Raw genomic sequence first — 27,539 nt, 5'->3', positions numbered from 1 at the left:
CATTTTCAATATATATTTTTTTTAGATTGGAAAAAAGAGGGCACAATTATACGTGGAATGAAATAAGCATGTACCTGGCAAAGCAAGGCATCATGTAGAATGTACGAAGAACCGAAAGCGACACTAAAATGAAGATTCGACGGGGAAACCAAAAAGCAAAAGGGGGGCGGAAACTAATTGGACTTTCAAAATTTATTCCCATTGTTACATTGAATATTTTATGCTAGTGTCTAATAAATGTGCAAAGCTTGAGTTCACGAAGAATGCACCAGCGCACTGCGTTTCGTTTCATACAGCTAGACGGAAAAAAATCACTTTGGAATTCTTGAAAAATGACATCATGGGGGTATTAACAGGTATTTAGTGTGACAAATGCTTTTGTAATTGGGGTAATTAATGCACGGGTTGACTCATACCAGAGCCCCAAAGTTAGGTAAATTAATTAATGAATAATCAGTTGCTTTTTTTCGCATCTTGTCGCGCGAGCTTTAAGGTTGTTTATGAGTTTAAAAAAAATTGTTTTGGTTCTTAAAAAAATGGAGGCTACTTTGGAAGGTATGTAGTATGTTATAATTGTAAAATTTTAATATAAAACATTACAGCTTTTTATTAAAATAATGTTTAAATTGTGTATTTTTTGTGGTTTAAAAATATTTAATTTCTAACTTCTCGAGAATTTATTTCGGATAAAGTATCAATAAGGTTCCGTGATTTGTTTTTGTAGATTGAACAATTAATTTTCTATTCAAATCAGTTTCGATATTTTTGCTCATTAATGCTCACCAATCATATTTTGTCATTTCACAGGCACCACATACCAGATTTCCAGGCAGGAATTGTTCGAGACGTGGAGAAGTTTACCCAAGAAGAAAAGGTTTCAGGGAATATATAATCATATTTTAAGTCAATCAAAACGTCAAAATCTCGGTGCAAGCAGTGAAAAAAATTTGAAAATTTGTGGATCGCAGCCTTTCGGATTTGATAAATTTTAGAATTAACATTGAAGGTGTAGAATTGAATGTAAAATTTTATTAACTATGGTAGATGGCAAAATTTGCAATGTAATGACTGGAAACAAGTCGACTATGTCGTGTTATATTTGTGGTGCCAAATCCAGTGAAATGAATACTACGGTTTTCAATAGATTTCCACGACAAGAATTTTATTCCTTCGGCTTATCTACATTGCATGCCTGGATAAAAACTTTTGAATGTTTTTTACATATCGCTTACCGAATACAATTCATATGATGGCAAGTCAAAGGAGATGCAAATAAACTAATTTTAAGTAGGTACTAGAAAACAAGAATTACAGGAACGGTTTAAAAGTGAAATGGGATTAATTGTAAATAAGCCAAAACCTGGGTTTGGCAACACAAATTATGGTAACACGGCAAGGCGGTTTTTTCGAGAGCACGAAAAGAGTGCCGAGATAACGGGTGTAGATGCGGGGCTCATCAAAAGGTTTTGCATAATTTTGAGTACAATAGCTTCTGGGTATAGCATTAACATCGAACATTTTAAACAGTATGTGCATGACACTAAGGAGTTATATCTTAACCTATAAGATTGGTATACCATGCCACCAATTGTTCATAAACTATTATACCATTCATTTGATGTGATTAGTTCGTGCATTTTACCTATTGGGCAGCTGTCAGAAGAGGCGCAAGAGGCGCGAAATAAAGACTGTAGAAGATTTAGGCAATTGCACACCAGAAAAATCGACCGAACATCAACAAAGAGAGATATGTTAACCATGCTATTAATTACATCAGATCCAATAGTAAATAGTTTTAGAGAGGTTCCAAGAAAAAATCGAGCTCACTTCCCTCTGAAGTGTTAAATTTACTTGTTCCACCCAATTCCGAGTCAAGAACACAATGTTTGCGATCTGATGACTCCTCTGAACATTATTCTGATGACTCCTCTTAACATAACTTAGATAGCATCTAGTTTCAATAAGCATTATGTTTAAGCACTTTCTCACATCTATTGGTCCTGTACTCTGTCTTAAAAAAATTAAACATGTTTATTTGCAGTTAATTTCTCTCGCCGCAAATGACTCAGATAGCACTTTATTAGATAAGTAATATTTTTTTGTTTCGTTGCGGTTCTTGTATAACTTTTGATATTATTATTTTATTTTTTGAATGTACTTTCTGTAACTAATGCTTGTGTTCTGTTGCTAAATATGACTTAAATTGTTTTCCTAAATTAGTAATAATGATTGTTTTGATTATGTTAAATTGATTATTTTAATATTTAAATTTGTTTTCTTTAAAAACCTCAAATACGGTATTCATATTGTATTAATTATTTTTAAAAAAATTTCCTTTTTTTTAAGAAAAAAATTAAATTAATCACTTTTAACCCAAATTTTCAATACATTCAGATTAAATACTCCCCACAAGAGGGTTTCAAACGCTTTATAATTATAAAAGAGTTTTTTCCGTCTAGCTTGTATGAAACGAAACACTGTGCAGCGTTAAAAAAAAAACATAAACATATCTTTATCCTGCCTGCAAGAACTGAAATATTACGACTTCAGTTGCTGCATATGTGTTTCAAACGAGTTCAATAAAAATAACGAATCGACGGAAAACGGCGAAAATCGTCTTCATATAAGTACTGATACGTGGTTATATTTATCAGGAAAAGAACAAGTGTTCTGATATATTCTGAATAAACTCAATTTTATCAGGAAATTGATTGCCATCACGTTTAAAGGATTTAAATAAATCAGCCATACTCGTTTGTCTCCGTGCAAAATGCTTTGCTCCGATCATTGCAACACATTTTTCCAAATAACGCAACAGTGGTTCAAATTAGGCGACCCAAGTTTTTAGTTGTTTTTTTTTAATTTTTGTCGTGTAAATGATAACTTCTAAATTTCTGTGACTTATCCGTATATTATTTGAATAAACGGTGGTTTTAATGAATCAATTACCTTTATTCTATGTACCAAGACTAAGGAGCTACACATATACAAAGTTAGGTAGTCCAATTATCGCAACCTTACCCTACTTGAGATGTAAACATCCGAATTCCGGTGCTTTATCATCTGTCCACTGGCCACAGTATCTATTAATATTCCAGTAAAGTTTACATGACCCAGTAAGCCCTAGGTTGGCTTCCAGGAATATCACACCTGCTCTTTGTTCAACTCGTCAGGCCTTGAACCTTGTCATATTTCTGATATTGATTACCCGTTGGTAATCAGCTTTACGTGTACGTTTAGCTGCAGGATTTGGACGTTGTACCTACTCGCTTACCTAGTTTATACTCATCTGAATCCTTTATATAAATAACTTAATTAGCGTTATTCTATCCTATAAGTTTTCATGTCAAAACCGCACAAGAGTCCCAAAAGCTAGTTGGACTATGGCTTCTACGATTGATGGGTCAAAAGATAGGGAGAAATAGTTGGAGAACTTAGTGTTAGAATATTCTGTTTTGTGAGTTCTAAGCTAAGTCTTCCATCATTGACATAAGCAACAAGTTCCGCTTACTGTGATGGTAGCAGGAGATTTTCAAATGTTTTCAGGTCAGGAAACTTTTTATTTCTTCACAAAAATACATTTAAAACATATAAATATTTACCCACATACCGTTGACAAGTACCTAACTATACTAATTAATAGTCACTGAACACCAAACAAACATTTTGAATCTGAATTGTGTTCTTTCACCAAGTCGATACTGATGAGAAAGAGTATTAATCTTCATCTAGAGAATATATCCAACAAAATATTCGGTTACAACTCGATGGCGGCTAATAATTCTGCTAAATGTTCAGTAGGAAGGTACCTAAACATTGAATTATTGTTTTCAAAATAAAATTACCTATCTGAAGTACTTAAGTACCACGTTCTTGAAAGAATAACGAAAAACCAATCAGTCATTTGTGTTTAACCCTTCTTTTTTGAAGCGAGTAGGTATCTAACTATTTTAATTTCAAGCATTAGTTTTGTGTACTGATGTAGGTACCCAACCTAACCAGGAGTAATAATACCGTGAATCATCGAATTAATACTGCAAAGGGTTAAGTATTATTAGTCGATTGGCCGTGAGAGGGTTGGAACCGGATGTCAATACTTAGCTACATCTAAGTTTGATCAGTTTAATCTTTTGTAACCGTTTTTGTCCCTCTACCGACGAGCGTAGGACCCAAATGGCTTAGAATTTCAGTTCAAAGACTGACTACCCCTATTTATTTATTTAAGATTGAATAGATTTCTTTATACTGTGGCGCCTAAATGAGAGCTTCAAATACAAGAAAAATGTCTAGGTATATAGGTCTTTGTTATTATTGAATTTTTCTGAAACAATGCTTCTGGTAATTACAAAAAGTTCCCCGAAGGTATATCACGAATTCAGTAATTTAATACAAACATATTGTTATTACAGTAATTTATTTTGCCACAAATAAGAAACCATTTTCCGGTTGAGAATTTTCTTAAAAAAATTATAACGACGAATCTTCTTAAGTATCTACTCACTTTGTTGAGTGTACAAACAAATATACCTACATAATTTAAACCAACCAATTTCGATTTAGCCTCAACCATCTTCGGGGTTTCATAAAAACATACTAAAATTGTAACCGAACTACTTTTATATTATTTTTAATCTAATTATTAAACAGGGTGATCAAATTCTGTATATTCCACAACCGTATTATAATTAAAGTTAGTATTCTTTCCTAAACGTATTAATATCAGAATTTGCACTTTTTTGCTAAAAAAATGATAAAATATGAAACAAAACATTGATATGAATATTTATGATTGATCAATATTTGATGGTACCTATCTACCAACTATCCAGGACAGCCGGCTGTATTACAACCAAATCCAAACCATGAAAAATGGAAGACTTCTACGAAAATAAAATAAATTTTAATATGAGTTACTGATACAAATCCGTCATAGCTAATACAGTCATCCTGTTACCTTTTGTCGAGCAGATAAATCAAACACATTTCACAGCGGGCTAGCAGCTGAATCCACGAATTGCCTCAGGACTTCAGAGTTACCTATGTAATATCAGATCTGCAGGTATATTCGCATCAATAGTAGTGTAGCAATATAAAGAGACCAAATCAAAGGGGTGAAGCAATTGGTTTGGAAGTATTTGGAGTATTACGAGGTGGTAAGTTTTTTTATAGTGGTTTGGTAAAGTTTTTGAGTGGACACCATTAATAATAAAATATCAAAATATTTTTGCCATTTATATTGCTAATGACTTTTAACAATCTTCCTTCATATCATCAATAAAAATAATTGCAATATGTGTCTAATTAAGTACATTGTAGTTGTTTAAATGGTTCGTACTTATCACTTCAAGGACTCTAAATGAATACATAGGTATTTACGTAGGGTCACAATGAAAATAATACGTTGGCACCTTACAAAACATTTTTAGTAGTTACATGAACTGATTTATGTAGGTTATGGTTTATGTCATACTGGTTTTCTTGGAAAAAGCCTTTTGAACCAAATATTTAATTTAAAAATCAATATCTGAGATTACAATTGTACTGATTTTGTGTGACGTCGGATTTGATTTATTATTTATAAGTATTATTATTGTACGGGACCAAGTTAGTGAAGCCCGCACAAATACTGCAAATTCAATAGGGCACCGGCACACATTGACACCTTGATCTGAGAGTTTTTGCAGGGGCAGTAGGAAAATATTAAATTAAACAAGTATTACTTTCCCGAGAACTCTCGGATGAGAAGTGACTGTTTGTACCAGTTACTTCTCTATTTATTGGACAAAATTATACATTAAATTTCACACATGTTCAATGAGAGTAATTAGCGATCACCCTTATCTCTTCACTGTGTTGAACAAAACAAAAACATTAGTTTTTAAATGTATGGTGGCGCCGAAAATCCATTAATATTAACTATAGCAGTCGCACATTAAGGATGTGGAATAATATTATAGTATCATATTTATTTTGACGCAGATATCTAAATGGTTTTATCAAAAATATTAGGGACATCGTAAAAACTTGAGATCTTGTTATCTCATAATGACTTTGGCTCTGCACGTCCGATATACTCCCCACGGTGCAGTCTCTGCTGCGCCCAGCTACTCCGTCGGGCGTGTTCTGTTTCATCCCAGCGTCTCGTGTTTGCAGTTGATGTCATTGCAAGGGGTTTCGGCTAGGCAGGTGTTGTCGTGCTGGTGATTGGATCGGCTGGTGTTGTTGAAGCAGGTAGTATGACGGCGATTTTAATGGCCGGTCTAACATATATTCCGGAACTTGTCTGGATACGGGCTGTCCTGACTTGTCCGTCGGCGGCGGGCACGGCCTCAAGGACGCGGCCACGCGGCCAGCTGTTCCGTGGCAGCGTGGAGTCCATAATGACCACCAGGTCATCCTTCTTAATGGGTGTGACCGGGTTGTGCCATTTTTGCCGAGCTGCCATGGTGGGAAGGTATTCTAGAAGCCACCGCCTCCAGAATATGTCTGCAAGTTGCTGGCCGATACGCCACTGGCGGCGAAGGCATATTTCCTCTTCCTTTTTGCCAAACATGGACAAGAGGGGACGCTTTCCAGCCGACCCTAGAAGAAAGTGGTTGGGGGTCAAAGGCTCTTCGTCGCGTGGGTCAACTGATATGTGAGTGAGTGGTCTGTTGTTCACTGTGAATTCAGCCTCTGCCAGGGCCGTGAGTAAGGTTTCTTCTCTAGGTGCCCGTTCCTTAAGTGTGGTGCTCAGGGCTCTTTTTACTGACCGTACAAGCCTCTCCCAAGCTCCCCCCATGTGGGGCGTCATTGGAGGTATGAAATGCCACTCAATGCCCTGGGTGGCTATGGCATCAAGCATTCTGGCATCGTGGCTCAATGATACCAGAGCGTCTCTCATCTCTGCATCGGCTCCATGAAAATTTGTTCCGTTGTCGGAGTACATGGCTGCGGGTTGTCCCCTTCGCGCAGTCATCCGCTGTATGGCCATGATGGCTGAGTCTGCGGTCAGTGAGGCGGCCAGTTCTAAGTGAATGGCGCGGGTCGAGAGACAAGTGAAGATGGCTCCATATCGTTTTTCCCGATGTCTGCCAACCGTGATCTCCATAGGCCCGAAGTAGTCGAGTCCGCAATGTGTAAATGGGCGGATGTGATGCATCAGTCGAGGTGGTGGTAGCGCCCCCATTAGTGGTGGAGAGGGTTTGCTTCTCCTTATGTGGCAGGTGGGGCAGGCGTGTGCTATCTTCCTGCTTGTAGTGCGCAGACGCAGTACAAAGAAATCGCCCCGCACCTCTGCGACCGTCTTCTCCGTGCTGGGATGGTCCGCCTTCTGGTGGTAGTGGCGAATCAGGAGCTGAGTGTACGGGTGGTCTCCATCCAGGATGACGGGAGTCCGTGCTACACACTTCGTTTTCGCTAGAGCTCGCAGCCGGGTACCCATCCGCAGGGCGCCGTCTTGTCCGAAGAAGGGGTTTAATGGGTTCAGACGACTACCAGTCGGCAGCATTTGGCCTTGCTTGAGGGTGGTCATGTCAGTATTGAAGGCGTCCTCCTGAGACCTTTTTATCCATCTGTCTTCCGCCTCCTTGATCTCCTCCGCTCGCAGTGGGCCCCCTACAGATTTGTTAACTTTCATCCGACATTGTTTCACAAAGCGGAGAACCCATGCTGTTGCACGAATCAGCCGTTGCCATGAGGAGAATCTCTCGATGGATGGTAAGGCTTCCCTTGCAGTTGATAGAAGGCCGACGTAGTGAGGCTTAACCTCTAGTGTCTGGTCGTCCGGCCTTTTGACAGGTGCACGCTCTTTTGGCCACGCACTCTCAGGTAAAATGATAAAGGCCGGCCCGGTAAACCACCTTCCTTTGGGTGATAGGTCGGGCACATCTGAGTCCCTTGTACCGATGTCAGCGGGATTGAGCTTGGTTGGCACCCATCTCCAGTCGAGTATGTTGGTTAACTCATCTATTTCGCCCAGTCTGTTTGCCACGAAGGCAGAGTACGTACGTGGGTCAGTTTGTAACCAGCACAATACGGTTGCAGAGTCTGTCCAGAAGTACGTTTGGGATATACGGGCCTGGCTTTCCTTGTGGATGGTCTGGGCTAGTCTTGCCGCGATGAGTCCGGCTTGTAACTCAAGGCGGGGAATGGAGAGGGGCTTCAGTGGCGCCACTTTGCATTTACTGGCCAGAAATGTCGCCTGTAGGGATCCATTTACTTCTTCGGTGTAATAGGCGACAGCGCAGCAGGCTTGTTCTGACGCATCGCAGAAGAGATGTAGGGTCACGCTGTTCTGCTTGAGATGGAGGCAGCGTCTCGGAACTGAAATGCTGTGTGTATTCAACAGGCTCAGCCATTCGGTCCACCTCTGTGTATGTTCAGGGGTAATGGGGTTGTCCCAGCCTATACTCGAGCGCCACACGGCCTGCAGCAGTATCTTCGACCGGATTGTAAGGCAGGAAATGAAGCCTACTGGGTCGAAGATTTTCATTACTATTGAGAGCAGCTGCCTTTTCGTGGGTCGCGTGGCCACTTCTGGGGTGATCGCCTCCTGGAATGAGTACAGGAAGTTATCAGTGGATGGGTCCCAAACTAGTCCGAGCACTCGTTCCGTCTCCGTACCTCCACCGCTGATCCGCACTGTGGAACTGGCCCGGTCTTCTGTGGGAACACCGGCTATGGCAGCTGGACTGTTAGATGCCCAGCTAGTTAGGTGGAATCCTCCTTTCGCGAGGAGGGTGCTCACACCGTGGACGAGTGAGGCAGCCTCCTGACAACTGTCTACCGCATCTAGGTAGTCATCCATGTAGAATTTAGAACGAATGGCTGCTGCGGCAATCGGGTTTTCATGTTCGTATTCCCCGGCTACCTTGTTCCGGACGAACTGGGCGCTGCTCGGTGAACAAGTGGCTCCGAACATCATAGATGACATCTGGTAAGTATCAGGTTCGTGTTGGTTCGGTAATCTCCAGAGGTAGAGTTGGGACAGCTGATCTTCCCGCCTTATCTTGATCTGCAGAAACATTTCCTTGATATCTGCGGCAATGGCGATGTTTCCCTCTCGAAAGCGCAGAATATTCCCTAAGAGGGAAGACAGCAGGTCAGGGCCGGTAAGCAGCTGGTCATTAAGGGAGGTCCCTCGGCATCGACTGGCGGCGTCAAACACTATTCTGATCTTCCCTGGCTTATTGGGGTTTGTCACCGCAAAGTGCGGCAGGTACCATTTTCTGGGTGCGGTTGTTGACGCTTCCAGTTTAGACAGCTTCCTGGCGTATCCTTTGTTGACCAGCTGGCTCATCTTGTCGCTGTAGGCTGCTGCCAGATTCTGATCTGCTGCCAGCTTCTTCTCAAGGGAATGAAGTCGTTTCAGCGCGCACTGCCGGTTGTCAGGCAATGTGGCTTCCGGATTACGCCACAGGAGGCCAGTTTCCCACCTCCCAGTGCGAAGAGGCCGGGTAGTCGTGTTCATTAGTGCGATGGCCCTTTGTTCGCTTGCCTGGGTTCTCACCGCGGCAGTTACGCCAAGAGAGTCGACGGCAAAGTTGCATTTTACCAATTCTCTTAGGCGGATATCTGCGGCTGATTCAATTTGTAGTGCCAGCGTCGTGGATTTATTGTCACTGCCAGTCCCGACACCCCCATGGGCGATCCACCCCAGTGCGGTTCGTGACACTATTCGCGTAGTGTCATGGTCTTCGCGCACTTCCCGTGAAACGATCAGATGAGCATTGTCTTGCCCTATCAAAAGTTTTGGGGTGACAAGGTTTCCCTGGGCCTGTTGTTCTGGCAGGTTGAGGTCGGAGATCGTGTTGGCGATGATGTAGTAGGTGTCACTGCTATCACATCCTCTTATGGTCAGCTTCACTCGGCGGGAGAGTGTGTCAGAGGTGCACATCCCTTTGGCGCCATGGATCCGTATGCCGCGGACTGGGCCGCTCACCCCGATCCGTGTCGCGATGTCAGCGTCGACAAGTGTCACAGTTGAGCCTTCGTCGAGGAGCGCGAACACCAAAACTTTGCTTCCTTGGGGGACGCCCAACATAACCTGCACAATTTTTAACAGCACGCTCCGGTCCGTCGTCTGGCGTCACAAGTTAACCTCACCGACAGCACCTTCCGGTACGAACTGTGGGTCATGAAGCAAACGGTGATGTGGTGATCTGCACCCTCCTATGCCGCACCATGCCTTGGTTTTACAGTCCCGTGAGTGGTGTCGATCCAGACACTTACGACACAGGTTCTTCTGTCGCACCATTGTCCACCGGAGGGCGAGACTTTTCTCCGCGAACTCGGTGCACTCGCGAGTTTTGTGGTTGCCACCGCACTGGCCGCAACTTTCACTAGACAGTTTGCGTTTACGCGTATTGTTCATTTTATTTTCGCGAGGCTCACTCCTCTTACGCGATGTAACAAATTCAGCGGGTCTAGAGTCTGGTTTAACTTCTTCACCGTTTACTACATGCACCTGCTCGGTCCGTCGCGGTCGAGGTCGCACTGGGTCGATCATCCCGCTGTTGGGTATAGCGTTAGCCATACTTTTCAGAAATGCTGCCAGCTGAGTTATTGTAGCTAGACTCGTAAGACCACGTGTCTCATACAGCCAGGTCATCCGTAGCGTAATCGGCATCTTTGTTGTGATGTCATTCAGTAGGGTGGGGTTGGTCAGGTATCCGTCAGTCCTAAGGATCCTAAGTGATGTCACCAAGTTCTGGACGGTTCCGGAGAAGTCTGCCAGGTCCTCAAGGGTTGCGTCTATTGTGAGATACGGCAGCTTTTTCACCTTTTCCAACATCAGCGTGGCTATTGCGCTGGCGCCACCGTATCGCTGCTCGAGGACAGAGAGGATCTCTGGAACTTGAGCGGGATCCATGAGGAGAGGGCCGACTGCATCCCGAGCCTTCCCTTTTAGTGCACGCTGCAGCCGGATGAGGTTTTCAGATGAAGTCATTCTGCAAGTGGTTGTGGATTGGGTGTACTGGGCTTTCCATGTGGGCCACTCGAGCGGGTCACCCAGGAAGAGGGGAAGATCCTTGGCCGTGGTCTGCCTTGCGATTAAGGCGGCCATCCGTGTATCGTCCTCTATCGTGCGAGGGCTTTCTTGGGCACGGGACGTGCGAAAACCCTCTGCTATTGCTGAGGTGATCTGGGACAGCTGATCAGCGCTTTTTTGCACCCACTCGTGAGTGTGCTGTGCTGTCTCATCGGCCGTAGGCAGTGGCGGAAACAGTGGTGAAAAATCCTGACTCGTAGGGAATTGCTGCGATCTGTTATGCGTAAATTCCACTTCTCCAGGTACTGCTGCTTGGAGCTGTCGCTCGGGGTACTGTGGTAGAGTATAATCGGCTATGGGAATGCTTGCCACGGGTGCCGTGTGTCCCGTAGTTTCCGACAGTATGTGCACTGAGCGTGCATTCGAGGCGGGTCCGGGTTTTATGATAGCGTGGCCAGCATTTGAGGCGGGCCGTGTTCCCGGCAGTGTACGCACCGGGCATGCATTCAAGGCTTGCCCGGGTGCTGTGATAGTGTAACCGGCTTTCGAGGCGGGCCACACTCCAGGCGCTGTTTGCACCGGGCATGCATTCGAGGCTTGCCCGGGTGCTGTGATAGCGTAGCCGGCATTCGAGGCGGGCCACGCTCCAGGCGCTGTTTGCACCGGGCATGCATTCGAGGCTTGCCCGGGTAGTGTGATAGCGTAGCCGGCATTCGAGGCGGGCCACGCTCCAGGCGCTGTTTGCACCGGGCATGCATTCGAGGCTTGCCCGGGTGCTGTGATAGCGTAGCCGGCATTCGAGGCGGGCCACACTCCAGGCGCTGTTTGCACCGGGCATGCATTCGAGGCTTGCCCGGGTGCTGTGATAGCGTAGCCGGCATTCGAGGCGGGCCACGCTCCAGGCGCTGTTTGCACCGGGCATGCATTCGAGGCTTGCCCGGGTGCTTTGATAGCGTAGCCGGCATTCAAGGCGGGCCACGCTCCAGGCGCCACGGGGGCTTGGATAGTTGTGAACCTGGAATCGGCAGGTTGGTGGCCTGCTTGCAGTGCGGCGGATGTCTTTGTTGCTGCTGCCAGGGCTGCAAGTAGGTTGGCGGTGTGCTTAACGTGCTGCTTCTCTCGAGTGCGCAACTCACGGCGCAACATTTGTATTGCATCCTCAGTTGACTCTGACCGTTGGTCATCATCCTCTCCGTCAGACTCCTGGGGGGCCGGGGAACTGTGGGTCAGGATGGGACCCCAAGCTGTGGTTGATTGTTCAATGGAGTCCGAGGCAAGCATAGCTTGATCAGCTTGCTGGGGTGCATCTTGGCTAATGGGAACATCAGTCGGAGAGTTGGAAGTAGGGTCCGGGGCTCGGCGAGACATACGTTTGTCTCGGTCTGCGGGAACGCTGGTTGCTGATCGCGACGCCCCGGATGACGTAGAGATTTTATGGCCACTGCGGAGCGAAGGCATCTTTACTGAAGCACGATTAAAGGCGTAATGCGTAGAACCGGCACGAAGGACCAATTTGTACGGGACCAAGTTAGTGAAGCCCGCACAAATACTGCAAATTCAATAGGGCACCGGCACACATTGACACCTTGATCTGAGAGTTTTTGCAGGGGCAGTAGGAAAATATTAAATTAAACAAGTATTACTTTCCCGAGAACTCTCGGATGAGAAGTGACTGTTTGTACCAGTTACTTCTGTATTTATTGGACAAAATTATACATTAAATTTCACACATGTTCAATGAGAGTAATTAGCGATCACCCTTATCTCTTCACTGTGTTGAACAAAACAAAAACATTAGTTTTTAAATGTATGGTGGCGCCGAAAATCCATTAATATTAACTATAGCAGTCGCACATTAAGGATGTGGAATAATATTATAGTATCATATTTATTTTGACGCAGATATCTAAATGGTTTTATCAAAAATATTAGGGACATCGTAAAAACTTGAGATCTTGTTATCTCATAATGACTTTGGCTCTGCACGTCCGATATAATTATCATGTCTGCTCAAGGTTTGGCAAACTGTGAGAAAACCCTATACCTAACTTTTACAATCCGTAGGTACGTAGAGAGGACAATGGTTGCAAGGCTGTAAGTAGATCGAGGTGCAAAAAGTCAAAAGATAAAACCATGTTTTTAGATAACAATAACTTAATTAATAAAATCAATACACTCCCAAACTACAATCTCTCGGCTCGACATAACTCCACGCACCTGTCGTGGAAACGTCATGATTTTTTAATAGATTTTTTTTATTAATAAATGCATTCAGTAGAACGTTTAGCAGATGTCGCTATTGTTGACAGCGCATCGCCAGAACTGTTCTTCAAAAATATCACATGTCTTTTTCTAACTGAAGGAGCCAGGGATGAATTGAGGATGAAAAGCGCACAAATTGTTTTGTACTGTATTTAGATTTTTACGGCCTTAGTATATAGTTCTGTGACAGAAGACCTCGCTCACAAAAAGGGATGTTTCCAATTTTCGTTTGTATACTCAATAAAATAAAAATTACTCACTCAATTATATGTATTATGTACTCTTTTTATTTTATTTATTTCAACGTCCTCCGCGGTTGAGGGACAAGGCTCTCGACTAGCAAGCTGGAAGTCACTGGTTCAAATCCCGGCGTGCGTAGGTAAATTTTCATGGATTTAGTTGTGGTATTTCACAAAATAAAATAAATAACTAACTAAACATAATATGTAGTAGGTACATTTGCGGCACGTTCCTGAGTGGAAGATACTCTCAGTATCGCCCTGGTGTAAGACCACCATTCGAAATAAAAAAATCTTATAATGGCTTTGGCCGTTGTTTGATCACCACATTTGAATAGCCAGGTACTTCTCCAACTTCCTCTTCCTTAACTCCTTCTCCTCCCCACTACATTCAGCCACACAACATACCCCGATTGGGGATGCCTCCAGAGGGTTGGGAGCAGTTGGGACTCTTGTGCAGTTTTACATAACGAAAACTGAATTGTGAAAACCTACAAGCAATGAAAAGTTTATAACACAACACATGATATTTTTCCAATCAAAACCTCGAAAAAATAAATATAATGTTTTCCAGAAAAATTGTGTTTTATTATCAAGTGAAAGAGTTGGATATTAAATTTAAAAAAAACATAAAATTTTATATTTTGTGAGTACGGCCCTGTTTTGATTTTTGAAGCCCGTGACTATAAAAACTGTTTGAATAGTTTCGATACACGATTATTACGGTTATTTTTCTATCAACGCGCAACGGTTCCTCTCCCTAATGGTCGTACATATATCGTAATTTAATGAAAGGCGTAACAAATCAACGATTGTTACATTTGAAAGTCTATATACTGGCATAGTGTCTTGGCAGCTCATTAGCACTTCCTCGAAACAAAAACCAAAAAACTTAATACTTCTGAATTTTTAAAGCCTTATTTTTTCTCATAGCTTGGTTACCAATATATTGTATTGTATTACAACCATGCAGTTGTGTGACTCACGCATGCAAAAAATAGTTGGAACAAATTGCTAATTTATTAGGAATCTTTTCAAATTATTGGTAATCCGGTTAAAAACGGCCTGAATTAACAGGTTTCCTGATATTTTTTTAGTTATTTATGAATATCATCACGATGTCGGAACACGTATTCATAAAAATACGAGTATTTTCGCATTTCGTCATAATATATTAACAAAGTGAAGTGCAAAGTGAAGGTCTGCATCTAATTCTCCTACATTGATTAAACCAGACTTGGTGCAATCAATAGAAAAATTTTAATTTAACGAAAAAATGCAACGTCGAATGCTTCTCATTCTATAATAAATACATTTCTCTACGTGATAGTACCTATAAGTTTCGTTATCTGCCTATGACGAAGGTGGATTCGCAGAAATTGGTCGGCAGCAGAAATACATTTTGTTCATGGTTTAAAACAAATAGGTACCTACCACAATGTAACTGTCTTCTACGACCATGTAAGCTATATTGCTATCTCATAAAGTGATAATGTTCATGGGTACCTACCTACCTTTCCTGAAATACAATTTGTGAGTAGGCAACTAGTTACCTAAGTACATTACCAACTGATTAAATTCCCAAAAAATCATTTCCTTGCTCTTAGAAATATATATATATTAAGTATTAAAAACTTGTAATTAGTGAATAACTTACAAGATAAATCAATATTTCTTATATTTGGTTATGGCAATAGCTAAATACCAAAAAAATAATCGTGATTATTAAATGATGATACCTTTTATTCAATATTTAAACATAAACAGGTATATATATGTTCCCAGTCAAAACTTTAAAGCTCTCGAAACATGATTATATTCTAAGATAAGTAGGTACCTAGGTACTTTTCTGAGGCTATAAAAAATGACACAATGTCCCATCACAGATGGAATAAACCGGAAATAATGTATTAATAACAAGCACGGCTTGGTTTATTCTATTTAAAGTTGACTATCTTTAAGACCGGACAGAACTAATTGAGGTGGAACAAAGTCTTAAGGATATTTTAGTTTAAATAAGTTGTCACATTAAGAGATTATGAAGGTAGGTATTACTCAGTAGGTATCTACTTAAAATGCTTTGATATCCGCCCACATTAATTCATGTTAATATTATATGTGACCGAAAGCTAATCTTCATTTCATGTTTGTAAGTCAAAGCGGCATACGCAACGAGACGGTGGAACATTAACTCCATTATTGAGTTTCATAAATTTCGTTATTTGTCTGTTTTAAGATTTAATCATATAATTTTAATAGCCAATTATCAGAAAATTCACATCAAGGGTGCGTAGAAGATATGGCTCACTATCCAGATGGCCGTTCTATGATATTATATAATACTATCTCATCTCACAAAATGTTCTGATTGGGTTCTGAAAGTAAGTGTAACTTTTTTAGGCGAATAACTATATGTACATAACTCACAATTATGGATCCAACAACCCAATTATGGAATCATAGTTTTTTAATGTAAAAACCGCACAAAATTCCCAAAAGCACCCAACTGTCCGGAACCAGTGGTACTATGGTCTCCACAGTTGGGGGATATATGAGGCTGAAGGGAGTGAAGACTAAAATGATATGGAGTAGACGAGGATTGGAAAGTACTAGGCTATACAGATTTGTGTACTTAATACGGCTCAAGCCATTTCAAACAATGTTTTCACCAGGGCGATACTTGACGTACGTCAAAACCATCCAGGTATCTAAAACCCCCTAATGATCCTAAGTGGCTAATAAAAACTTTGTTTCCATCTAAAAAAATATTAAGAATATTCAGTAAAAGGTTCAACTTTAACAAATAGATTCACAACTACACTGAAAATAACGATCTTGTTAAAAAAGTGACAGCGCGCGAACTTCCTGATAAAATATTAGTCATTCAGAATATATCTAAAACACTAAAACGTGTTTTTTTTCTAATAGATATCCTGACGGAATGCTACAATTTAAGTAGGTCAGTTATGTCAGTATATGTATGAACACGTCTGCCGTTCGCACAAAACATTTGCTTTAGACTGATACTTTGTTAGGAACTCTTTGATTTCATAAGTTATAGGCCCGCAGTCCAGGAAATAGGAAAGCGTATTATTAGACTAGATTTTTAAAAAAATCGACAGTATTTCATGTGAGTAAGTTTTCTTCGTAATTGACTTCTCTCTCCAACCGAGATGTTTAAATACTCAGAAAATATAGAACGCATTGCGGTACCGAGCTACCTCTATTTCGCCTCTGACTCGGTTAAAGAACAGAAATTACCAGAAACAAATAACCACTAAGACGGCATGTGTGCTGGCCTCGTGGTCAAAAAACTTATCAAGCGCGCGACATCTGGCTTCAAGCCTGACGAAGACGATAATTGCGCCCAAAGCTCACAATAGTCACGTCAACATTTTGGGTTGAATACTACGGATAATTGACCGTTTTCCGAAATTATAGCTATTTGAGGACGTCGCTTTTTTGGTTGTTAGTAATTTTTATCACGTGATATGTATGCTTTTAGATAATGGGCGGTTAACGAATTATGTTCGATTCCATTTTCAAGAATAAGTTACCCTCAGAAGGCAAAACGGTACATACTTGATCACTGATCAGTCTGTTTGAGACCAAGATTCAAATTCAGGTTCAAATTCTTCTGAAACCAAGATTCAAATCTATTTGATTGTTTCCTATCGGGAGAGTAGGTATTTCCAATATGGGAAAGAGATGAAGCTAGCCTACTTAAAACATATAATTCTATATTCATAAATATCCAAAGATAAGTACCTTCCTACATTTATTTTTTTGACCAAGTTGGGATTTGGGTTCTAACTAACTCTAATTTTTTGGGTTCAGAGTCAAAAAGCTTACCGGTCTACCACGGATATTGTCACGGTATGTACGTACTACATAGGTACCTACCTATAATTGCTTTAGCAATAAAAAATCTTGGTGATATCTCTATGAATTAGTACTTTATTTTTTTTCAAACATAAATGAATGTATATCTAATACTATTTCATCGGAAACATTTCATATTCCAACTGGTTAGCTTTTTGCATTAATGCAACGCGTTTATTAAAGCATTAATTCAAAAATGATTACTTTAATTCTGCAAAATAAACACGCCGAGCGTTTAACAAATTATTGTGAGGAAGAAGAGTGGGCATCGTCAAGTAAATTGTTGATTTACTTCATTGGGCAGGGGTGGACGAAACCAAATATTTTTTATTGATCACATGATTTTTTTATATCTCGCTATGTATTTGGAAATATCAAACCACGATACTCGGGAGCACTACTAAATGAAATGGTGTAACACCACCATATTTTTATTAATTGAAAAATTAAACTTAGCACAAAATTTAAATTGTCTTTTCGTGGGCTACTGGTAGATAGTCACTTTTACGCCTTACAGCCGTTCAGAATGTCAGATAAATAATCCAAAGTTAACAGTCTTTGTACCCAAAATAGTTAATTCGTCGAAAAATCTGTTTTTAACAAATGAAAATACGTTTTTTTTTCATTAATGTAAGTACCTTCCTGTCTTCAATTCAACATTTTAATAATTATATAACCTACCTATTTTCAGATTTGTGGATAATTTTTGTTAAATTTATAAATATCGAAAATGATTAGATTTTAAAACGTATAAATTCCAACATAGGACACAATCAGGTACCTAAATAAGTACCTAGTCAATAATTCTTATATTTCAGTACATAGGTATAAGGAATAAATTCCGCGGTTCTTACAATAGTTCGTGGTGTAATGGTCAGCACAGTTACCCTCCAAGCAGTTGGTCGGGGATAAATTCTCGGCCTTGGCATTTTTTTCTAAATGAGTGCTTTTATATCTCGTTATTTTTAACGGGTCCGGGCTAGTCATAACATAAAATATCGTGGTTTTAAGGTGATTTTAGTATAGAACTGGGTAAAAGTAAAAACTACTTACCTGTAAATACACACGGGCAAAAATGCCCGTTATATTGCTAACTTAGAAAGAATGTCTTCAAATTATTCGTAATCCGGTTTAAAACGGGATTGCAGGTCTTAACGATGTACGACGAATAAAATATCACGATGTCGGAACACGTGTCCATGAAAATCCTAAAATTTTCGCATTTCGTCATTAGGTATATTTTATCAAACTTATGAACAAATAGTACGATATATTAGGAAGTTACAAAAATTTTATCAGGAAACGGCCTGAAATCCCGTTCTTAACAAAATTACCAATAATTTAAAAACATTCGCAGTACTTTTTTTTTAAACTTTGATCTTTAATAATCTTTACTTGATTTTTTTAAATTCCCTAAGTTTTTCTTCAGGCGTAGTGCAATCCCTTAAGTGAAAATGAACGTGATTCCGATGAAAATAAAAGCTGATACGTGATAAACAAGATTGCCTTTCGCGCTTTGCCCCCGGCACATTATGCAAATACATCTCACTTCTTCTCAGCGAGCCACTGATGTACCTATCCACCGACATGCTTACGCGGACACTTAGTAGGTACCTACTACTATTTTACACCTCGGAATACAAAATACATGCATACATACATACGAGTGATGCGAGTAATTTTTATTGCGATATTCATGAATTTCAGTATCAAGGAATTTGTGGATTATTTTATGAAATTGCATATTGAGGAATTCCAGTAAACTAAAAAACCTTTCTTTACGAAGTTTGCCGTCTAACTTTTAACACTTTTTTTCGGAAAAACGAATATGAAATTTATGAACGCTCATCTAATTTAGAATTAGGTGAGTAATATTAACAATAATTAAATGTAATAATTACAATAACGTACTTTCAAAAGTGGACATTTTCAATTGCGAGCTTAACAAATATAAAAAAGCGTTTCTCTGATATTTTACAAGTAGGTATATTACTTTTCTGTTATTTAAATTTGTAATTCTGTAATTTCTTGAATTTGGTTAATATCCGCACATCCTATCTTCTTATTTATCAATAAATGAAAACGGTGGCTATAAGTTCGCACATTGAAAAAAAAACAAAGTTTTTCTGAATGGCGTAAGTTTTTGTTGTTGTAGTTTTATACAATTCTGTATTGAACTTAATTATTGTTAAATTCTGTCTTATATTTATTATAATATGTTCCTTGTCTTATTATGATTAGTTCAATTCATTCCAAAAATGTAGGTTTTATTACTTTTCACGAGAAATATTTTATTTTTATATAATTTTGGTATAAAATTCAATGTTGTCTTATTGGAGGTACAGTCATAAGAACGAAATCCATAATTGGTTTTATTTTGACTATACAATGTATAAACTGATAAACTATAAACTTTGATTTCCCGAAAGTAAGTGAACAAATATTAATTGTACGAATAACTATTTAATAAAAACTTTGTTGTCCCATTTTAACATATTATGATTTAGCCTATTCATGTCATTAGCTAAACAATTAAACAAAAAAAATAAAATATCGTAAACTTAATCTTGATAGGTAGCTGAATTTTGGTAAAATAAATACATTGACATTGTTCCTATGTCCCTACGAAGTTCACCTTTTGAACTTGTAAGTGTGAGGTTTCACAACCACACTTTTTAAGTTAGTAGACCACACTTAGTGTAATAATAACATGTCATGACCGGTTCTAGGCAGTCATGAACCATTTTACCGCGCGAAGTATGGATATTTCTATTTGGTTGTCTGTGCCTCCACTGTGTAGATTCTTTCGTTGTCAGTATAAATTATTTTTGTTCTGTGGTCTGCTTTTGTCGGGAGAATTATCCGTCACAGCTTTGTTTCTAGGATCACTGGAAACCACTGGCCCTCAAATGTTCTTGGGTTTTATACAGTAAAAATAATCTAACTTTCAAAATTTTATTCCGATTCGTTGGTTCTGAATAACATACAAGTTTTATCATATTTAATAAATCGATTTTAAATGATAACCAACAGACCAAAACATCTCTGACCACATCTTATACCTACTGATAGATACTTACACTTATCCTTAATGTGGAAAGATTTGCATTATTTTTTTTATTTATCGAACATACCTATAACAGGAATATAATATACCTACATACTATATAAGGTAACATTTTTTCACATTTTATGATTGGATAATGTTTTCTTTATCGGTTATTTAATACATTTCTACAATTGATTATAATCTATTGTGGTATATTTAAAAATCGCATGGAGCACTTATAAACGTAAAATCGGGGCACTTTTCTCGTAGCGAAAAAACAACCCTTAAAAATTGCTAATAATTATAAAATATATGATTCTTAACCTCTTAAGGACGACGCCCGAGTATACTCGGGCGGCTATTATGTGCCAGAATTCGGAATTCATACTAAAGAAAATTTTTAATTATTTTTTCACACTATGCACCACAACATCAATATTCAGTCCCATTTTGGGCTCGAAATGGCTTTTATATGAGGATATATATTTTGAATTCATTGATAAAAGAAGGTGTTTTTTATTTCCATTTTTAATTTTGAAATGATTACTGAAGGGGAATTGATAATAAGATTAATTAAATCACCATGTTAGATGGCTGCCTGATTCTTTTTTCTACGTGAATATGCCACAATAGTCCCAACTGCTCCCAACGGTCTGGAGCCAGTAAGACTATGGCATCCCCAATAGGTGTAGGTATGTTGTGAGGCTGAAGGTAGTGGGGAGGGGGAGGAGATAGGTAAGAAGACAGTTGTGGTGTACCTGGCTATTCAGGCTGAAGCCATTTCAAGCAACTTTTTAATTCTTAATGGTGGTCTTACACGAAGGGCGTGATAGTATATTCCACCCTGGAAGGGGTAACGCATGTATACTATATATTATTTTAAATTAATGAATTGTGAACTAACATTAAATAAAATAAATCAAATAAAATTTACTTGCGCTCGCCAGGGTTTGAACCCCCGACCTACAACTCTACTACACTTCGACCACGTAGGCCTTCATGTTATTTTGTTTTAAACACAGGGAGATGATATATAAACAAGCTGAAAATTATCAGTAGAAAATGGAAAAATGGATAGAAAAAAATAAAATTACAGGTAAAAGCAATCCTAAAAAAAACTTTGGCATTCAATTGCGAAAATAAAAAGAAAAAGGGCGTGAATGAAGAAAAAGTCCTGATTTCTTAATTTAGTCAAAGTTATGTTGCACAAGGCTAGGTTGGTTTTGTATAACATAAAGTGGTAGAATATTGGCTTGTTCCACATACAGCGTCCGTTATGATCATTTATCCTACCGCATTACATACCGAAAGATAATTATTGAGTTGTGAGCATTGCTGCATTATACCTTATAGCATTATTTCTCTAAGGCCATGCCAGTCGATGAGTGCAATCATACCCGCACTATTACCTGTGGCTATGCGTGTCACCGTTGTTGACATACGGCGGGCTCCGTTATTATTATTATCCAATATCTGACTGAATGCTACAGTGGGATTAGTTCATTGTTTCAATGTGTACTTTTAATGGAACTTACTTTATTTAATTCAATAATAAGATATTTTCATTATACCACTGCAAAACTAGTCAGATTAGTAATTCCTCACCTAACCTTAACTGATCCAACCTACACAAAATCAAGTTACTTAAACTTGTCGTATCAGTGGTAAATACAGTGTGACAAAAGTTTGTAGGACGAAAAAGGAACTAATTACACTACACAGTATTGCACCAAATTACAACTTCGACCTACCAAAAAAATAAACATACCTACTTGTGTGTGATTTGCCTTAAAACAAGTATAACTTTGTTGAGTATTGTTGTTTACATGGTTTAATTTCATAAAATTAACAATAATTCCTCTTTAAATATTGATGGATATAAGTTTTGAACATCATTCCTAATACAATATGCTGTAGAAATGAGATCCCTGAGGCGAATGTGTGGTAAAACCATATATGATCGTATGAGAAATGTGGAGATCCGCAAAGAGCGCAAGGCTGATGAAAGCGTAATGAGTACTGCTTTAATTCGTCAAAGTACTGCAGTCCCGTTTTAACAAGAAAATAAATAATTGGACCAGATTTTTTATAAATTAACAGTATTTTATATTGGTAAGGTTTCTCCGTGTGCAAGGAGAAAAATGAGTAATGCTGATTTATTGAATAACTCTTAAAATTCATAGTTATCCTTTTAAAAACGGAACTGAAAGCCGCTTCCTGATAAAGTGTTTGTAAATTCCTAATAATATTGGAACACGTGTTCATCCACCTATGTAAGTCTTAAGGTATAAATGCAAAACGCGTAAAGAACTATAATAACGCGTACCTACTGGTATTTTACGTTAAGTTTTTTTAGGATAGGTACTTATCAATTCATTTGTTGATAGCCCACACTTCCGTTTTCATCTGGAATACGAATAATTTGAAGAGATTTTTAATAATATGAAAATTAAATACTTTGTATTCACTACTTCTAATTAATAATAATCTAGATGTTTCAAAGGTAATGGCTTTTTCGTCAGGATAGTCAAAATTAATTAGATTTTCATGATGTTTTCTGCGCGTGTTAGATATACCAGTGACTGATTATAAATGTCGTTTTATTACAATGACTGTATATTTAAAACTAATTCCATGAGTATGAATTTTGAACACAATTCTATTTCAGCAAGTGGATATCTACAGCAAGTGACCTCGTGTGCACCTCAACATCGCCCCTGTGCAAGACCACCATTTAGAATTGAAGCGTTGCTTGAAATGACTTTGGGCGTATTTGGTGACAAGATCTAAAGAGCCAGGTACATCTCCTCTTTCCTCTTCTCTTCTCCCTCCCCTTGTCACTACCTTCAGCCTCACAGCATACACCAATTAAGGATGCAATTGTCTCACTGGCACCTGAGAAACAGGCAACTGAGCAGTTGGGCTCTTGTGCGGTTTGAATATTTACCATGTTGATGGTTAAAATACGCTTTACTCAGCTTTATGACCATTACTGAATTGTGCTCAATTTGATTCGATACTTCCTAGCAGACAGCACTACTAGGATAAGGTACCTGTACCTACTACATAATCCAACATTATCTATGCTAGTAATAGTAACAGCAATAGTTACCTACCTAGAAACTAGGGTACCTTATACCTCCGAAAGGTTAGGGATAGACGTTATTATAATTTATTATACATATCAACCCTCCAAGGATATGGGTTGATTGTCCTTACAATTAAGTAGGGTGACTGTTTATCTTTCCTTATACGTAAAGGGTTGGCAGCCCTTAGAATGAATATTAACCCACCCCTGCCATTTTAATAAACGTATCTTATCATATGATAGGTTAGGCGAACAACGGGAAGTAAGGATGTTATAAATGTTATCTCTACAACTATTTTATATTGATTTTGTTTCTCCACAAGATCTTTGTGCTTATTGATTTTTAGTAGATTTTGAAAAAGACATCTTGTTTCCTGAAACAAAAATAAAATTCGCACGCAAGCAACTTTAGTAGCAGGCAACAGTTGCGTGCATTAAAATCTATTACGGTATACGGAGGTGCGCACACGAGGCAACGACAAACCGGGAAGACTTTCTTGAATTTGTATGTTTTTAATAGTTATCATCTATTCAACTAAAATTGCTCGTGTGCAGGGTCCTGAGACCAAGAGCGTAGCTATATCAATCACATGTATTTTCCAATAAGTAATCTACAAGTATTGAACACCGTCTACGAGACAACGAAAAAAATTACTGAACGCCGGTTTTTCACTAACTAAAACTACATAATCGTAATATCACAACTTCTAAACAAGCTTGGAATTAACTTCGTCCTTTTGCATAGTTAGTTTCAAAACTAAGTATCTTACCGCTCTTCCACGAATGCCGTTTTTTCACTAATTAAAACTATATAATAATCGTAATATCACAACTTCTAATCTCTTTGAGTTTGCTCCGCCTTTTTGCAGGGTTAGTTTTATTTTACTTTTTATTTTACTGGTTACTTTTCGAAGGAGAATGATATTTAAATAAAAATAAAATTCTCATGCATCAAAACGAAGATAATTTCAAAAGTTTATTAATATCTTGCCATTACTCTGCAAAATAAACAAAATTCTTTCTTATTTCATCTTGCAGGCCGTATCGATAAATTGTTTAAATAAAATCGTGTTAAGAACGTGAATTCTTAATTGTAGATCTATATAATATTTAGCTCTATATCTATGGATTTATCTATATCGATAACGAAACAATTTAAATAAAGAACTAAATAAAATTTACTACGCCTTATGCCAATCTCATTTACAATATAGTCTTAACGGATGGGGAAGTTTATCCGATTACTCTGTAAAACCAATCCTCATAGCACAAAAAATATACTTTCTGTCCATGTTTTTAATGTCTCAAAAGACAATTATATGCAAAAGATATTTTATTTTACGTATTCTAATGCCAGAATAACTTTGCACATATAAACTCGGGTCGATTCACAAGTTTATCATTACAACATATATTTCGCCAACCTACAACTAAAACGACTTAGCAATATTATTTAATATTATGTAATAAAAACCATTAAAAATTAACAGGCTTCAAAAGAAGTATTAAGATACGGATTAAGGACACTAAAAGGAAAAATATAGACACAATGTTACAACCTAAAACATATAAACGCTAATGTTAAGTTTTCTTCTAGATAGGTATTGCTTTATAATTTTCCTCTTGCAATATGTTAACATATTCACATAAAAATATGAACCCACTTACAAAAAAAACTTGATTTATAATTCACACACAAAACCACGTATAATGTGACCTTAGAATAGGGTACCCCAGTAAGGTCACATTCTTTTCGACATTTGTAAAAAATGACCAAATAAAAATTAAAGCTCTACCTGGTTTGCAATAGTACACTCTGGAACTCTTCAATAAACATCGGAGAATCTACCATTAGAGCACCTAATAATTCCAATAAAATGAAGACACAATCTGAATTTCCCATTACCAAGATCATTAAAATGAATGAGAAAACCGGGCTGCTTTGACCAAGGGATAGTGGAGCGTATTATAGCGTAATAGTCTGTAAACAAATTAGTATTTCTTAGAGCACCCACTAGACCTTCTCAGTTCACTAAAGGGTGTAATGGCCATCTCATTATTTATTCAAGTCTCCGGGACTACGAGGGTGGGAATGGGAGACATGCGACATTGATTCAATGGGAAAGGGTTGCTTTGATAAAGTATTAAACCTAATATTATTGATTAGTTTCCATCAAAAAAATATTAGATAATTCAAAGTATTGATACGTTTTCCACCTTTTTCCGATATTAATTCCGTTTTCCGAGTGAAAAAAATGGTGTTTTTCTAAAGATATCCAATATTTGAATAAAAAATTTCATTTGCTAGGCTATCTTTTAGATTATTTCATTTTAATATAAAAATAATATAAGCTTATAAATAAAAAAAAACAGCTTACTCTGTGAACTGTATTTGAGTGAAGTACTTACGAAAACGTTACTTATGAAAACGTTATTGAATAACGGCGGCGCGGCGCGGCCGGCGTCACTTCACGCGAGAATCATATTTGTGAAGAGGTGTTCCGAACAAGTCACATCCTGGATGCAGAGTGGGCAGATAAAACAGATTTGATTGCCTACGGGCTAGGAGCTAAATGCGGCCCTATTCTGCAACGATACAAATCAATGTAGGCGCAGGTATCAACTGCATGGCAACATTTATTATTATTATTATGTTTTGTGTCCACAGGAATTTGGAAATTTAGGATTTTTTTGCTGTACCCGTGACCATAAAATTGTAATCGACATTCCGTAAAGGTTTACTTTTAGAGTTCATTGAGAATAAATTATTATAAACTATTTTCGTTGGCTCCATGATAACTCAACACAATTTTAAAAAGTGATATAAAGTCATTAGAAAAGATGAAATTTTTTTTTTTTAACCTAACCTAACCTACATAACCCAGTTAATAAAGTGTTTCTTTCATCACTTTCCATGACTTAATATAACTTTTTTAAGATGTGATGAATTATCATTGTGATGATTTATCCAGTTACCATTTTTGATATAGCACTGAAAAAAACAATGACTTTCTTTACATAATATTATGTATTTCGATTTATGCGCCTTTAAATAAATTCACTAGCACTCTCGACAGTTACTTAAAGATATTTATATTCAGATTATTTTAAATGATTTAACTCATGGACAGAAGATTTGATGTATTTCAAAGTGTTGATTTACATTTACTTTTACTGCGGAAGAAATTTGTGCGGAACTTATTTAGGGAGAAGTGATTTAAGATAAATGTTAATTTTATAAAATTTCTTTAATATGTTTACACTTTCAGACACCCAGCTAATAAAGTGGAATAGATTTAATAGTTAGAGTATCTTTGTTGGACTATCAAATGTTGTATTCGTTGTTTTTAGAATAATTTTTTTTTTTTTTTTTTTATTGTTGATACATTTTTTTTTACAATATTTCATATTTCAATTTAGTAATGTTGGCCTCACTGGGTTGTTTACCCGTGCTGAGGCCCCCATTTTATAATTTAAGAATTTATACAATTAAAAGAAAATAAAGGAAAAACAACATTAAAATAAAGATAAATTTAAAATAAAAAATAAAGATTAAAAATTAAAATATAATTATAACACTAAAAGAAAAATATCAAAGGAGAATGTAAATCGGCATTTATAATGATATATGTGTTTGTGCGTGTTGCGTGTTTTATATATTTTTTTTGTGTTGCGTGTATATGTTTTATTCTTTTATGTTATAGTATTTTGGTAATATTGTCTTTTTGTTCTTTAATCCATTTTTTTATTTTGTGTTTGAATTTATTTTTATTTTTCTCAATTTTTGTTTCAAGTGGAAGACTGTTGAATGCTTTAATAGCGTGGTATTTATGGTGTCTTTGTCCAAAGGTAGTGTTTACCGTCGGAGTTTTTATGTTTTCTTTGTACGCTTGTCTGACCGGTCTATTAGTGATATTTTGTGTTTCTTGGAGTTTGTTTTTTTGGTCGAAAATGTAGTTTTGTAGTGTTTTAACATATAATTGGCGTATATCAAGTACGTCACAGCTTTTAAATATTTGGTCTGTGTCGGTTAGTTTATGTTTTTTG

General features: G+C 38.0%; 1 protein-coding gene across 1 annotated transcript; it reads right to left on the bottom strand.

Annotated features, from left to right (window-relative positions):
- Positions 1-6,178: 6,178 nt before the first annotated feature.
- On the bottom strand, positions 6,179-12,430 carry LOC149425677 (uncharacterized). Its single transcript, XM_089646008.1, has 3 exons — positions 12,109-12,430; positions 10,213-11,541; positions 6,179-10,005 (listed from the first exon to the last, which is right to left on the bottom strand). Exons 1-3 carry the CDS (start codon positions 12,428-12,430, stop codon positions 6,179-6,181), a joined length of 5,478 nt encoding a protein of 1,825 aa, XP_089502134.1.
- Positions 12,431-27,539: the final 15,109 nt, after the last annotated feature.

This window comes from Hesperophylax consimilis, chromosome 2 (assembly GCF_061612785.1).
Source record: "Hesperophylax consimilis isolate HC1 chromosome 2, BYU_Hcon_1.0, whole genome shotgun sequence".
NCBI lineage: Eukaryota > Metazoa > Arthropoda > Insecta > Trichoptera > Limnephilidae > Hesperophylax > Hesperophylax consimilis.
This window is presented reverse-complemented; position numbering and strand designations above follow the sequence as displayed.